The 17,406-nt window shown below is 32.8% G+C and overlaps 2 protein-coding genes across 2 annotated transcripts; both read left to right on the top strand.

Moving 5' to 3' along the window:
* The first annotated feature begins 7,669 nt into the window (after positions 1-7,669).
* Positions 7,670-11,922, top strand: LOC142340721 (uncharacterized). The gene is made up of 2 exons (XM_075391420.1): positions 7,670-9,379; positions 11,513-11,922. Exons 1-2 carry the CDS (start codon positions 8,637-8,639, stop codon positions 11,781-11,783), a joined length of 1,014 nt encoding a protein of 337 aa, XP_075247535.1. The 5' UTR covers positions 7,670-8,636; the 3' UTR covers positions 11,784-11,922.
* Positions 11,923-13,096: 1,174 nt separating this feature from the next.
* Positions 13,097-15,246, top strand: LOC142340659 (uncharacterized). Its single transcript, XM_075391349.1, has 3 exons — positions 13,097-13,460; positions 14,003-14,098; positions 14,611-15,246. Exons 1-3 carry the CDS (start codon positions 13,416-13,418, stop codon positions 15,244-15,246), a joined length of 777 nt encoding a protein of 258 aa, XP_075247464.1. The 5' UTR covers positions 13,097-13,415.
* The last annotated feature ends 2,160 nt before the right edge of the window (positions 15,247-17,406 follow it).

The raw sequence follows: 17,406 nt of genomic DNA, 5'->3' as shown, positions 1-17,406 counted from the left end.
AAGCAAGCCTCAAATTTTAAACTCAAGGTTATTTTAGCGCTTAGAGTTTCAATTTTTCATGAAGTCTAAAAACTTCATTACGGATAATTCTTTGAATTAAAAACTTTGTTGAACTGAGTGCAATTGAGGATGTTTGAAGTGTTTAAATTTGAGAAAAGAAAACTTCCAAGTAGGTCTTTAATCAATGGTTTTTTATTGCATCAAAACTGGCAACGCAATTTTGACCAAAAGATTTGTTGAAAAAAATTTTCGACAAATTTTTTTATTGTTTTTGATTGTTAACAAGTTCCGGATTTTAAACAAACATCATAGTATTAATTGCCTAAACTGCTGTGTAGTGGATTTCAGATAAACCATATCAGGAACTTAAGTGTAAAGATGAGCGGGACAATAGTAGATGAATCTAAAATTGTGCTCATTATTTGTTTTCTTAGCAGTTTGGTGGTTAGAATGTGGGGAAGGGTTTTTTAAGAAGGGTTAGAATGTGGGGAAGGGTTTTTTAAACTGACTGTTTTTAATCTCATAGAGCAAATTAAAAAAAAATGGGCAATGACTGATTGACTTATCTTTCTAAAACAACATTTAAAGAAAGCCGTAATTTTAGCGTAACAACAGTAATAAAATATAGATGAGGAAACTTTGAAAGCTCTGAAGCTTGTGATAAACATATATCAGGCAGAATAAATTGGTGTTCCGAATAAATTGGAGATCCGACCAAAAATATTGTAAACGATCACTGAGCACCAATAGATGTATGCTTGGAGATCTATTGGAGGCTATAAGCTTCTGAGAAAGTGTTAAAACATACACTATAGTACCAAAAAACTACGTTCATCTAAGGAATTAAAAAGACAGCCACTAAGAAAAAATTTTAAGCTCAAAACAAATCTGTAGTAACTTTTCAGCAGTTTTTCTGTTTTTTTTTTAAACTTCAACTAGACGGTTTGTTTAGTGCTCATACAAGTTTTTGGCGACATACGAGTCAATGTTCCTACACTTTTTCTATTGAAATGTTTATTTTCCTAATTGTTGCTTTGAAGTTGTCTGTGAGTTTTCAATTGGATAGAGATTGGGGCTCCTTGCTAAGCATTCTTCACCATTCTGCCACCAAATATCTGAAAATCGACAATTTATTCACAAGAGCATGACCTTGCTGCTAATGTGTTTTTTGTCGTTCTTTACGTGTTTTATTCCTTTTGAGAAACTCGGACAATTCTTTCGCTAAAACGGTCTTGAGCCTGTTGATTTTTGTTGTTTACTAGATATTGATTGAAAGTTGAGTTGATTTTGGTTTTTGTCCTGGAAAATGGGATTTATTAAATTGCATAGTTTTGTCCATAAATATAGGTCATTGCAAGTCGCGTTGCAAACAGTGGACGAAGACATCAGTTTAGCCATCTTTTCATTTGAGAAGAGTGAAGGAAAAGGAAACCTTGTTTAAAACTTCAAAAGTTCACGCATTTTTTCACGCCTTAGCACAAACGTTTTGATCAAACATTTCGCTTAAAGAACACAAATTTTACTGTTTTTACATTTCTGTCACCATAATAAAAATCTCAACTAGAATTGCAAAACTGAAATCTATCTACTGAATTGAGAGAAAACAAGGCGGCTCGTTAATGTGCGTTCGCACATGATGTTCCGACCCGAGCTCATCTACATTTTTGACTAAAATGTCAACCAAATCAAGAGATAACAAAAATAGATGTTTGAGTTTAAAACAATCGTTACACATTCTATCTACTAATTGAATTACTAATGCCATGCTTCATTACAGCACCAACGTGACCTGACATTGAAGAGACTAGAAAAAAAATAGCACCAACAAAATTTTGGCGGCAAAAAATGAATATCTAAATTTAAAAGCACCTGGTAACAACGTCAAAATGCAGTCAGATAAAACCTTAACTACACAAGTTTACCTTTTACTAACTATACAGCAGATGAAAAGTTTTCTTAACGAGACTAGGTAACAAGCCGACAAAAAGAACGAACAGTGAGGCGAAACTTAAAAATTAATCAACATTTTTTGCACCAAGAAAATTCAAAAATCTTAAAAAACATGAAAAGCTATTCTCTGAAAACTTTCTCTGTGATCCACTGAACGTCCTCTCTAAGCCAATTGGATTACAATAATCTTTGGATAATGTGATAAAGAGTTCAAAAGTGACCAATAATTCAAAAAATCCAAAAAAAAAAATTTAAAAAAATTGAAATCTTTGTCATTGAAGTCATATAACCAATAGCTAGAAGATAAAACAGCTAAACAGAATATTTTTAGTCGCAGTAAAAAGCAAGTGGGTCCAGTCAATACTGAAACTCACTAACAGTTCAAGAAAAATTTAGGAATTGTTATTGTTCAAATAAAATTTTCGAAAAATGATTTTTATTTTAACAGACATTAAATTCAATAGCTTTCAACGGAAGTCAATAAAAACGCTCAAAGATGCCCCGGTGGCAGTACATTTATGTTTGTCATGCATAGGTATTCATTATGAGATCACAGTAAGTATAATGACTATTAAAACAACAAAAAAAAACAGGAGAAAACCAAAAAATCAGTAGAAAAGTGCAAGAAGAACGTGTCGAAGCCATTTAAACCATAAATTTTTGTTTAAAATTTTTATTGGTCATCCACAGAACATCGTTTTTAAGCTAATGGGAACTGTCAATATTTGGATAATGTGATAAGATTTCAAAAGTAACCAATAATACGTAAAAATCCAAAAAAAATTTTAAAAAATTGAAATTTTTTGTCATTGAAGTCATATAACCAATAGATAGAAGATAAAACCGCTAACCAGTTTAATTTTGGTTGCAGTAGGAAGGAAGAGGGTGCTCTCACCCCTGGACTGACTTACAATTCACTATAATAAGATTATGATTCTTTAATATTCAAAAAAAAATTCGAAAAATTATTTTTTAAGTCTTAACAGCCATTAGCCGCCCCCTCAATGAAATAGACATGTTCACTTAATGCTCATTATGGAACATATTGCACTGTTAGTCAATGAATCCCTACCATAGGACTCCAAAAAAAATAGTAAAACTTCAAAAAGAAATTCAAAATTTCATTCAAAATTACGAAAACTCAGAATCGAAGCCAAAAAAAAAACATGAGCAATTCCTTGAAAACGACGTTTTTTGTTCATTGCGCTTCATTCGACTATAAAGGAGTTTTGTCATTAATAGAACGTCGATATAAAATGTGACTTGTCTCTAGGTGACTTAAAAAAGCAAAAAAGAGAAAAGTTTTATTAAAAAAAGGGCTCTCAATTAGAGTTCGATTTTTTTTTGATAGTGAACTTCCCTATGAGACCAGAACTAGTCTTTCTATCGCCTTGCATTCAACTTTTACGAACTCAAAATTTATTCTTTTTATAGAAATTTGAATTAATGTTTTCGTAAAAAAGATCTTAGTTTGAAGAAAATTGTACTAAAAGTGAACAATCATGCTAAAGATCCCATTGTTCACACAAAACTTCAATCCTCGATAACTCCTCGAAAAAAACGAAATTCAAAAAAATCTTTTTACTTTTGAATTCTACGCTGGACCAGCTTTTTAATGATACCACTCACATTTCTCTACGACGAATATATCGATCGGCCAAAATTCACTGAACAAAAAAAAAAAACCCATTTGAGTATATAGTTCCTTCCCCCACAAGTGGGGTCGGAACAAAAATTTTTCCTATAACTTTCATGTGAACAGCATCAAGAAAAAACGTCTTACCAAAGCTTTTCGTTACCTCAAATCATCAAATTAGGCCATTTCTATGCACAGATTTGGAGCCTAGCTAGGTATTAAAAGCAAAGCAGTTATTCAGCAAACGACTCGCCTGAGCTTCAACAACTCAAGCAGTTCAACAACTGGTTTACTTTGGAACATCCAATTTAATTTTTTTTTTGTATTTGAGATGTCATAAAATCCACAGTTAATACAAAGGTCACGAGCAAAAACGGTTTTAAAGGATTCTTTTGAGCATGATGCGGAGCTCGATTTTTTTCAGGTGGAATCTAAACCTCAATATAGTACGCTCCTATAGTTTTTTTTTTAAAAATCCGGCATTAGTTGCTTTACAAAATCTAAGCGATTATTGAAGTTGAATTCAATAATTAGACCACCGAAAATCAGGTGTCAAAAATTGATTGATTGCAAATTTAAAGATCATAAAAGTAGTAACATTGAATCGGTCATATTAGAAGAAAAGAAATTTTGTATTGATTGAAGATTCCCTTTCAAAAATTGCACAAAAATGTTTCAAGTTGAAGATTCTACACTGATGGCGGACATTTGATTTATTTTATCTGATTGATATCTCATTATATTAGCGGAGTTTATAGTTTCCGTAAATGATAGAAAATCATTTTTGGGGCTCATGTTTAAATATAGATATTTTAAATTACATTTAGGAAATTTGGGTGTTTTTCACGACAAAAAACTGAAAATATTCTGTGAATGTTATCTGTTGATGTCTTCTATCCATATTTTACAAAGATAGCCCAAATAAGAAAAGTAACAGCGTTCTCCGTTGAGACATCAATCTGGTTCATGTTAAAATAAAAATTTATTGCTGAGTGAAAAATACGGAGATCAATTGGTGTGCTAATTTTTCGCCTGTCTCAATTTTTCGTCTAGCTTATGTTTTAGTTTATTATGATTGTAGCTTAAAAATTATCGCTTATAGAACTGGAGATACCACTTGCTTTTTTGTCCATTTCGAAACATATATATGAAAAAAATATTACAATATTGTTATTTGTGACGGTTTCACAAGGTCGAAAAACAATTTCTTTTGTTCAAACCAGATCCAAAATCGGAGTTAGAATCCTTATTGATCTTATTTCAAGTATTGTAGTTGTGTTTGAGCAGGAGAAAAGCCAGACTTTTTTATAAACCCCTTTTTCCGACGGTGAATACGGACTTAATGGTTATACATTATGAATCTGCGTTTTTCCAAAACATTTTTTTCCAAAATTCTGTAATACATTTTTAAAGCGTGTCTATTTACCTATTATGATTAACAAGCTTTTAATTCATTTAGCACGATCCTTGCTTCTGAAGGATTTATCGACAACTAATAGGTGTCTTTAAAGAAAAATGATATAATATATTTCATCCTTCTGAAAAATTGTTGTGCTAGAAGATATGGCAGTATAATAAATAGATGAGTGCTTAACAAATCGAGAGGAAATTTTTCTTTGGCGCAATAATGCACAAAGACATACAATACAAACTCTAAAAATTTACCCCACCTGGCTAGAGGAAATTTTTCAAATTTATACGTCATATTTCATTTCGCTGATGGTATGTATAGGTTCAAACAAATGTTTAATTTTGGCAAATTGTGAAAACGAAAACCTCATGAAAGAGAAAGAAACAAGTGTGAAATGAATCCTAAGACGTGATCTATGGATTACCTTTTGTAAGGAGACTCTAGATAGTCTTATGGGAGTCTCAATACTAATTACAATCCTAAGACTTGCCTGACTAATTAAACTTCTATATCTCTATTCTTTTACTCTTCGATAATGAGTATTAGTAGACGGTACACGGGCCCCAATGCTACGGTCTAAACTATATCTGAATCTTAATTCAAGAGAGGAGTAGAGTGAGAGAGAGAAATATACTTTATTGTTACATCACTTCTGACTCAGATAGTAACCAACTAAAAGAGTGGAAGGGATGAAGTCAGTAAAATAGAAAGGGGAATATTCACATATCCAACCAATCTGAGTAAAGTATTTCAAATTGATTATATTCATATATAAACCTTTCAATTTGATATTGGATGTCGATCAATATTGACTCCAATCCAAAAATGATCAACTCATTGTGAAAAAGATATGGTGTGGTCACAACTGATTATCCTCTAGGTCCTTTTGGCCAATGATTGCGAACAAGAACCTCAGGTTTTGAATGTGACAACGTGCAACCTAAGACGTGCAGAAAACATATAAACATATCAGGTCAGGTCCAGAAATAAAGTTCAAAGAATTTTCTTTGACTAAACAAAACTAGACTTAGAACAGAATATGAGTGAATTGGGAAAACCAATTCTAATAAAATCAGAAAAAAAATTTAAAAAAAACGAAAAATCAATTTCAAAATGCCGCTTGTGAAAAAAACCACTAACAAGAAATTGAAATTTGGTTCAAACAAAAACTAGGCCTAGAATGAACTATGAATGGACTAGGAAAACCATTTCAAAATTTCCAAAAAATCCGATCCAAAAAATCGAACAGTGAAAAATCAAAGTGAAATTGAAGCATTTGAACGAAAAACCACTGGCGCGATTTTTGTTCAAACACCGTTTTTTCACTCTCTGATGTTAAATTTAGCTCAAAAAAATTTTACGCCGCAAAACCACTCGCTTTTTTTCGCTCCACTTCCTGTTTCGGCGTAACCAAAATCACTACTCCACAATTTGACTTCAAAAATCATGAAAATGTGTGAACAGATCTTAAAAAAACGACAGCGCCCAATACAATTCAAATTCTTTGAATTGTGAAAAAAACTTTCTCAGTGTATGAAAAAATAGAAAATCGAGCTGTAAATGACATACAGATTGTAAGAAATAAGTCCGAGAAACTCTCAGAATTATTTTGAGAAAAATGTTCTGACAAACGCAGAAAAAAAATTCAGAGAATATATAGTACAATTTGTTTCAAAGCCTTTTTCAAGAAACTCAATGTTTTCAACGCATTTAGTGGGTACGTAAGACTTAACGATTGAAATTTTTGACCGCTTCTAAAACTTAAAGTCATTAAAACTGGGGACAAACCGACAATTCAAATTTTTTAAATCACTGATTCACGGCATTCATCATTATTCAAAATCACCTCTTTTCTTTCCATTTTCAGTTATTCGAGCATTATTTATGACGATCCATAATTTTCATCTTATTTTTTCACACCTTTTGATGTCCATTTTTGCTTAAAAAACTTGTTTTCCCCGACAATAACAACAAAAAGAGCACATTGTGTAATTTAGTACAATTAACTTAACATTATGTTCAATATGCCAAAGGGATTCTGAATGTTGTTCACAATTTTATGAATTGATCTAACATATTGTTTGAAGTGAAACAATTGCAACTGAGCTCAATTCTTTCTCGGGCGAGATGAGAAGGAATCAAAGAGATGAAAACAACACAGGACAATAATTGTGTTGTTCAGACCCGTGTGATAACATTTCACGTTTCCTGAAGATAGGCAACAGGGCGAAGGTATACAAAAAGTATTGTTAATCTATGATATTATTAATAAGGTGGCGATAGTGAGTTAATAGACCCGGGTAACAATGCCCCCATTGTTGACTACTAATGAATACACAAGGTTAAGAGAATTGCTATTATTGACCTGTTATTAAACCGGTTGTATTATTGGGCTAATTAACATTCAATTTCAGGGAATACTAGCCGTGATCTTTTATCCCAACAACTTGCGGGGGTAAATTAACCCGAATAAAAACTCATTCCCCAATTTTCAACCCGCACCTCATTTCTGAAAAATTTAACCCGCGCCTGACGGAATTTAACCCAATCTAGTCAAAAATTTTCAAATTGAAAATTTTGAATACTTTCTTTCATTATTTCGAATTTTTTATTTAAAATATTGTTGTTTAGTTTCAAATTGCCAAAATTTAGTTATCGTTATAATAGATAATTTGCTTTTAAGAAAATGTATTCAAATTTTTGACTATTCGATAGTGTTAGAGAGATTGAAAAAGTGATGTTGACAAGTTAGAATTAGTGCTAGTTTATAACTAGAGTGGTTATAACTGTTTATAAAAGGTTAAAGTAGACGGGAAGCAACCTGGTGGGAAGATAAATCAATTAAAGGGTCCATTACCTCATCCGCTTTTCCTATATACCTGTTGATTAATCACTCCATCCCTCGTTAGACACAATTTTGCACCCTCACATTATAAATTGCATTTGGGCAAACCCATTTATAACTAATTTATAAACTGGTAATATAGTAGTTAACAGCTTTTACCGTCGTTCGTGGCTACAGTTTTTTTGCAGCAGTATACGTGTATGGTTCTTGTTTGAGAGTCGGTGTTTGTTATTTTTTAAAAGGAGTAAATTTGTTACTCAATTCTTTCTAGTAGGTGAAATTTCAATTTTTCAATTCACAAAATCCCGTCTTTTGTTGAGGTCCACTGTTTTCTTTTCAATTCCCAGTGGCTAAAAAAGTATCCAATTAATTCGTCTGTTATCACAGCATAAAAGCAAATACAATATCACATTATCATTATATGTAAACTCACGTAACTACACTGATTTAGTTATATAAGTATAAATATTTACACTCACCTTAGCTCGTTAGCACCTTGTAAAATTATTTGCTCAAAAAGTTTATTAAACCCATTTTTTGAAAAAATATCTCCTCTACTTAAAGTCTACTATGGACTCTCAATTTAAATTGATTATACTGCTCGTTCCATAAGGACAGTTCGAAAAATTTACAGAATTACTTAAATTTAATTTTAGTTACAAATTTCTTTCTTTACAAAATTTTACTTTAGACCAGGACATTTAACTTTTATTGTTGTTTCTGCGCTTAACTTTTGCCGCAAATTAATAAAAAATAAATATATTAGTTTAAATTTGGATAAACTATCCATTAAAATGTCCAACATTTTTAGACCTTGGGAAGCCAATAGTCCAAAATTGACCCCGAACGACATATCTTCAATTGACCGAGACCAAATTCCGAGAGACAGTTCACTTATAGTCCAACATGTTCCTCGGTCTGTTCCAGTTTTGCATCAAAACTGTCACGCGAATGGGGTGGTTCTCGAAACTTCATTTAATCAACAATTATATGAATATGGTTTGATTTGTCTTCAAACAATTGCAAGTAATAAAATTTTAACATCGAACGTTAATAAGCAAGAAAGCAACCAGAACATTATTGACAATTCTCTTTTTCTCAACAATTTGGCTGAAAATATTTTCCTACCAACGAATAACTCGCTTTTGTTTGACACTCAAAACCAGAAGTTTCTATCAACTTTGTCACCAGAAAATCATTTCACGTGCAGTGTTAATAAAACGGTTCCACTTTTGCGAAATATTTCTAATAATCTGGGGAGAAAATGCGAAACGAAACGAAATATTGGAAATGCCACAGCAAGAAACCTTCAACATGACGCTTATTTCCAACTCAAGAAAAACTGGACGGCCGAAATTTGTTCAGAGTCGCAGATTCAAATAAATGATAAGAAAGTTTTCAGCTGTAAAATATGTGAAAAGACTTACAGTTCGCTAGGAGCGCTCAAAATGCACATTCGAACACATACATTGCCATGCAAGTGTCATATTTGTGGAAAGGCTTTCTCAAGACCGTGGTTGCTACAGGGTCATATAAGGTGGGTTTATACCGACAATTATTACTTCTGTTAATGAAAGTTCAAACTGTATTATAAATATTTTGTCAATGAAGTCAATGAAGAAAAAATAGGTGATCGACGCAAGAGTTTATGTCAAAGTTCGTTGGGTCTAGGAAATAAACCCCCACGGAAAAAAACCCACCACATAAATTTAGATAGGAATTAAACCCCCATTTTAAATCTGAATTTTGGTCGTGGTAATTAGTTCGGTTGTGACAGCTTCATATCAAGTGCCACGGGCCGCTAAAGCATGGCCATGGCCAACTGCGCTAAATGCGCAGCTTGTTAAAACTCAAGTGGGGTTTTATTTCCGCCAGGGATAATTTCCTATCTAAAATTAGGTGGGGGTTTTTCCCGTGGTTTTATTTCGGAGACCGAAGTTCATTGTTTCTGATAAAAATGAATCAAGAAAACGTGAAAGTTTTTTATTATGCCTTCTATTTGAGATCAGCATTATCAGTCCAAACTGATTTTAGGATCTTAAACGGTTCCAAATAAAAATGAACAAATGGAGTCTTGTTTCAGCTCCTGCTAAAAGCACATCTATTAAAAAAGCTACTAAAATGATTTTCCAAATAATTCAGTACACTTTTTTGTTAAAAACAAATGAAAAATTGTTCAAAATTGAATTTACTGCCGAAAATGCAGCATTAGTTTTTCATAACACTGCAAACTGGCGCTTTTTAGTCAGAATCTATCACTAACTATCAGACGAACTCAGAGAATAACACAATTGAAAAGGACAAAAACTTTTAATTAACTATCACTTGTAAAACCCCCGAAAAGACAAAAACACTGCAAAATGCTAAAAAGTTACACAAAAAACTCATTTAAGGATTTTGTGAAAAGCAAAAATCCGGTTTGAAAAACAAAGAGTTTCACAAAAAATTTCACAAACTCTCAGGAGCTCGAAAAAGTTGTTCGCAGTTGAAAAATAAACATGAAAAATGTTGCATAACTCTAAATAAAGAATCATTATACTATATTTTTAACTATCTATATAGCTTATAGGCCTTTGCATGAAACGGGTAAAATTTAGGAAACAGAGAAAATGCTACAGTACTTTTGCTTTAAATTAGCATTGTCTTTTTCAAAATTCATCCAAATATTCTGGAGAAATTGAATCTCTGAAATCGCAAACATCTTGTGGTATGAAATTGGAATACATTGTTTTAGAATACCTTGTATAAACATTGATTCGCTCATAATACGAACAAAATTTTAAGTTAAAATAAACAATTTTTTTTAAAATGTCTACAAAATATTTACAAAATTTAAAATTAAAATTTATTTGGAATTAAAGCTCTTGTTGCATTGCAATGATTTAAAGGACAAATGTTGAAGACGAAACAAAATGTGGAGCTATCACTACTTGCCGCCAATCATTCTCTCAATAGGCATAAACTTTTAAGTTTCTATCTTTGAAATGATTTTCTGGCAAGGAACACCTAAAAACTGAAAATACTAATATATTCTTAGGTGATATGTTAATCGCAACTTTATTGTTTTTTTAATACTGTTACAAACTTTTGACGCACTGAATTTGTGCACGTTAATTTTTAAATAAAATGAAATTGAGAAATTTTATGCCAGGTTAACTCGAATAAAAGTATCGGTTTAACAAAATGTCCTATGGTCCTCAATATCAATCATAATTTAAAGACTTGGATGTCAATATCTTGCCTTTTTCGAACAAAAATATTTCCATAGATGATTAATTCAGAAAATGAATTCACAAAAAACCAAGCTATATTCAATCTGTCCACCCATGTTAGAGACACTTGAATGGATCGTTTGCTGACCCAACTGTGTTCTCTCCTTTAAATTGTGCTCTTGTGAAAACATATCATCATCGGTTGTGCATTTATGAAAAAGTGAAATAATTTGTCCTGTTATTATTTTAAGCCGTTATTGGCTCCATACTGTTATTTCTTTCCCATGAATACAACATCAATGAATCCCGAAACATTGAATCCGATGAGCTCATGAATTATTGATATTTTTTTTTCGTCAACACAAAAGTCAAAGCAATTTCTTTGCTTAGATTTCTTGACCAAATTTTAATTCAGGTATCTTTGTAATCAATCTGATTGTTGCTCATTTCTATTTCAGAACCCACACGGGCGAAAAACCCTTTGTTTGTAACCAATGCGATCGGGCTTTTGCCGACAGAAGTAACTTAAGAGCCCACTTGCAGACACACGAAGACAAAAAGAAGTTTGCATGCAAACGGAAGGAATGCGGCAAAACATTCTCCAGAGCATCACTACTCGACAAGCACTCCTGTCCGATCAACCAGGGTTCGAGCCCCGGCCAGGACGTGAAAGAACAAGCGGAGCAAAATAGTCTTTCAACTCAAAGGAAAAGTGAAACCTGTAATTAGTTGAAGGAATTGCTGCAATGGATAATTTGTAATTTGAGAACTTAGTCTCTGCTCGTAACAGAAAGCATAATTATGAACCAGCTGCCATAGACCTAAAACTTCAGTTTCAGAAATAGAGTTAATATAATTATTACCCGTTTCTTTCCCTCGCTTAATAGTAATTTAATTTAAACCCATAAATTAAATTACATATATCGGTTTAATTTTATAGGTATTAATGAACGCTAGTACTGCTTTTTATTCTACTAGAAACCAATTTTTATTGACAAAACAGCACTAAGTTTACGATAAACTCGTATGACAACAGTTATTTTGTTCACGGGGAAAGGAAAGAGGTCTCATAGTTGTTTCATTGAGCTGTTTGAATTGTTTCTTTTTGCTCTAACTATCTATGTCACAACGAAGCTTTCAAGTTTACAAAATGACTCCGAATAAAACTGCATTTTCAGTGAAGTCTTTCAAATTTTTTCATTTATTTTCTAAAAATTTTCTAAATTTCGATGACTGTGTAAATCAATGCACACATTTTGAAATGATTTATGATGATGTTATTTTAAAAATTAATTGGAAACCTTTTTCAAATTTAAATGTAGCTTTATTCAAATTTATAAATAAATCTATCATTCAAAGTCGATTTTTACTCTAGCTAACTTTTGCTGAATTCGGGAATGCTGAAAACTTTACAAAACGTCGAAAATTGATACGAAAACACACAGGTTGAGGTACCATACGGAATTGACCTCTGATCAGACCACCCCCAGACCAAAGTGACCTCTGATCATATTGTGCGCTCGAACCAACTCACAGACCCTGTAATTTTGGTCTGGAAACAAACTGGTGCATTTGAATTGGGTCTGATCAGAGGTCACTTTAGGATGGGATCTCAACATGTGTGTTTTTGTATAAATTTTTAACGTTTTGAAAAGCTCTTGTTTTAAACAAGTCTATCGCGAGACTAAAACTGATTGCGTAACTTTGAATCGCTATTGCATAACAATCCGGTGTGTATTGCGTAATAACCCCGAAGGCCCGTGGTTTGTTATTACAAAACAGAGATCAGGGTTTACACGTTTGTTTACGAAAGACGCTTTCTGAGTAACGATAGGTCTGCTTAGAGTACTGAAAGCTACGCTTAGAAGTCTTATCGGGACTGTCAAATAAACAAAGTCAGTTTACACCAATTGCCTGAGGAGCTTAAAAGCCCGGATTAGGGATGGCGCGTGTAGCGTTTATAAGTCATAACCAGCGGATACTTACCTAGTTAGTATAAATTAGATAACCGACTTATGTTGGTATTTTGTTAATTAGACGGTATAGTTAATCTTGTTGACTTAACTTAAGGATAGTTTGGTTTTAGGAATATCCAATTTACAGTTATTTCACAAATTAGCTAATTTGAAATTAGTTGCGCCCAAAAAGGAGTTTTCCGAATAGTTCCCAGACACAAATCAATTTCATAAACAGAACAAATGCTTCTTTTTGACGACAGCAAAATCAGAACAGTGATCATCTAAACGCAATCGAAAACAACCCAGCACATAATCCTATTATTCATTACAAATTGTAACTTATAAAATTACTAAATAACTTCTTGAAAAAAAAGCGCCCAGTCATTTTAGTTTTTGTAACGCAATGAAGAATTATCATGTTGCTGAGCACGAAAACAGCTACAAAAAGGTAAGTCTAAAAATCATAAAAAATGTCAAGCTCAATTTTTAAGAAAAACGGAAAACGGTATAATTCGTATCGTTTTTGACATAAATACAGAAATTATTGTTCATTTTTTATAGAAATTTTTCATATTCAGCAAACTGGCAGAACGCGTTTTTCTTTAAGATTTCACTGACCAACTTTTGTATAAATCCATAAAGACTAAAGTCTTCTTCATCCGAAATGAAACCTCATCATCGATTCTCTCAAAAAATTGTATTTTCAAAATTTTATAAACTATATCAGAGAACTTATGCCAATCTGTTTTATTTGTGCCCCCCCCCCCCCCTGAGTACGTTATGCACCACTCAGTTACAGAGCGCGTGTCATTACGTCATTACATAGTAAGCCATTACGTAAAAACATGGCACGAGCTTCTGTGGGTTGCAAATAATCCGCACACGGGGGAGGGGGGGTACAAACAGAAATTTTCTGTCAACAGCCGAGTTTTTAGAACTTTGAATATTAAATAGTTATCCGCTGTCAATATGAATTTGTGTTGTTAACAGTTGCGGAAGCCTTTGGTTGAGAAGCAGAGACGTCTGAGAATCAATGACAACCTCAACCAGCTCAGAGACGTCATTCTAAGAGTTCTCGGCAAATCGGTAACTGTTCTAATTTTTCAAAAAAAAAAAAATAAATTCCATTTTTGCGGATCCCCTCCCTTCAAGTAGATTATTATACTCCATATTTATTATTTTCCACTTTTCTATCGGTATATGTAGTTTATAATAGATATTGCAATGGTATATCATCTCTTAGGCTATTAAAACTCATTAGTGCTATTATCACCCAAAATACTCATTAGTTTGTTCACAAACAGAAACAACAAAAAACAAAAACAAAAATTTTGCTCACGGAAATGGCGCAAACAGTCTTTTGTTTCAGGCTAAATTTTTTGGTTATTTGAAATCATATTTACTGCTGGGAGAACCTTAAAAACAATACAAGAGAAAAGATGACTGCTTTGAAAATGGCCGTTCTTACGCAACACAACACAACACAACATAAGCTATCAGTTTCTTGAGAAAACAAACTTTGAAGCCCCTAAAATTAGAAAAAGCGTGAACATTTTGATAAATAAGTTTGTCTATTCATAAACAGTGTAAAATTTCAGGCATACACGAAGCTAGAGAAAGCGGATGTGTTAGAAGTGACAGTCCAGTTTCTAAACGACTTCGTTTCTGCCAGACAATTCGGATGCCTGCCTCCAACGTACCCAACCTTGGCAATCTCCCCGCCCACACTTGGGCACAACACCCCTCAAGCGCTAATGGACCACAATGAATTGCCCCAAATGATACCAAATCTCAATTCAGAACAGAATTTTAGAAACTCTAGTCAACCTGCAGTTCCCGGAAATGGCGCGCTGTTTCAAACCTCAGTTGCACCTGAAAGCTCTAGAGCAGTTCATGATCTAGATTGTTCTAGAATGTCGAATCTAGATTGTTCTAGAATGTCGAATCAAGATTGTTCTAGAATGTCGAATCTCGATTGTTCTAGAATGTCGAATTGCTCGCAGACGTTCATGAATTCCGATGATGAGACACGTTGCATAAATGGGAATAGTAATGGATTGAGCGTTTCTATGACGTCATGTTTTCACGAGGATGATAGTTCCAACAGTAATATCAGTAGAGACAGTTCTGCCTTGTCAATCTTGTCGAGCAGCTTTTTGACTAGCTCACAAAATGAAGATCAAAATTGCCCAGATGAAAACAGCAAATCTAAACTAGTTTGGCGGCCATTTTAGATCAATTGTAACAAAACCGAGAGATTTATCTCTAACTAAATTTCTTATTTCAATTTTTTTGTGATTCTTGTGTCAATTCACTTTTCTTCCAAACGGAGTTTTCATTCAATTTCTGGCAAAATTTTATTAAAATTCCAAAAAAATAATTAGTTGGATATTAGTAATTAGTTACAATGAATAAGATTATTAAAAGTAATTTAATTTGAGCAATTAAAAAATCTACAAGTAATTATAGTCAGCAAAACGGTGTTCCAACAAAATATGTGGTCTTTGGAACCAAAAATACATCCATATTTCAAAGGAAAAGTGATCCTGTTGCAACGAATTGCGATTGAAACTAATGAGTTTTCTTCCAAAAAGGGTACACAAATGGGGGGGATTCTGTAAATTTGGCGCTTTCTTTCAAATAAACTCAAACAAGAATCACCAGCAGCGGAGTAACGCAGGAGCAGAAAACACCTGTAGAAAAACCAAAAATTTAAAATTGTACAGCCGTTTAAAATATGGCATAACAAATGGTATTATGAGAAGTGAATGAAGGGTGGGTAACAAGAAAAGTGTAAAACAAAGAAAGCCAAAAGGTAACCTGTAGGCTCAATATCATCAATCAAGCAATGGTCGCTTGACCCGTGGATGGAACAAGAAGACGCATATTAATTCCAGCAATCATTAACATAATAAGTAGGCACCGGTAGCAGGTCACGTGCGCAGTTACAAAACAAGGCCACTCGGTAATGTGCAGTTGCACATAAGGTTCCGATCCCGCTCATCCACAATTTTGGCATGATTGTCTACTAAATGAGGAACATAGAAAACTTTTTTTAAATTGGGGTATGAACAAAAAGATAGCCTCCAAAGCAAATAACTCAGTGGTGGAGTGAATAATGGTGCATTAGACTGATGAGATGTGCAAAAATTAAGAAAGCGAGTCAAGACGAACAGCAAAATCAAACAACAACAATAACAAAAATTAATTACATCAAAATTTTCATGCCCGTTTTGAAAACAAAACTTAATAACAAAGTCAAAATAGCGTCAGATAAAACTGATAATAAACAAAATAACTTTTAAGTCACCAGAAAAGATATGCGACTACTCAATAAAAAGGCTTGGTAACAATTAGACAATAAAGAAAAAAACAGTAAAATTGTAAATTTCGCTTATTTTTCTAAAACAATTAATTTCAAAGTAATGAAAACCATTAGAAATCAACTAAAATATCCCATGGGTGTACAATTACCAACAATTACCAATAACAACAAATAGACAACAAACAAAAAATCAATTAAAACGACATAAAACGTTTTCGACACCGTAGAGCCATACTATGGCCATCAAAGTATGTTCGATTGTACCGGTAATGTCTTATGTAACCTCTCATTAATGAAGCTAGGTAACAAAGAGGATAAAAACAAAATAAACGCAAAATAAGTAACAGTTTTTTCGAAAAAATTATTTAAAGACATGAACGCCATTAATTACAGAAAGAAATAATTAAATAGGTTCGTTTATTCTTCGAAAAAAACCTTTGAGAATTGAAATTATCCAGAATGTGTCTTCCGTCTACTAAAAGAACGTCAAACATGAAAAAAATCAAAAATTTATTTTCGATTTTTTTCCGTGTCGAAACCAGTAAAGTAAACGAATTCTTTAATAACTTTAGATTGTGTGACACTAAATCCCCTCGAAACCTTCCTTTGACTACAATAATGTCATATGTGGCTTGTATTTATCGAGAGTAGATAACAAACAGACAATAAAAGGAGCAAAATTGCGAAGTTACAAAGTGTCTCTTTTTAATTTATATAACAATTGTTTTCAGAGTCATGAAATCCATCAGCTATCTACTAATATCAGAAAATCGGATCATCTATTCGTCAGTCAAAAGCTGATGAAACCGGATCATTGCAAAGGATTTTTAATACGACTAAAAAGACAACGTAAAAACGACAGTTAAAGACAAATTTAAAAATATCAATTAAATTCTTCCAGAAAGTAGTGTCGAAGCCGTTAAAATCATAATCTAAATCTACAAGGATTTTAAAATTATGCCTTATTTTGAAAGCCAATAAGGAGATATAAGAACTGCCAATAACGTGACAACGTGACAAAACTAAAAAATGTGAAAAATGGGCAAAAACCTAAATTTTTTAAAAAAAA

Source organism: Convolutriloba macropyga, chromosome 6, assembly GCF_964194025.1.
Source record: "Convolutriloba macropyga chromosome 6, txConMacr16.3, whole genome shotgun sequence".
Lineage (NCBI taxonomy): Eukaryota > Metazoa > Xenacoelomorpha > Acoela > Convolutidae > Convolutriloba > Convolutriloba macropyga.
The sequence above is the reverse complement of the archived record's forward strand: the minus strand, read 5'-3'. Positions and strand labels throughout refer to the sequence as shown.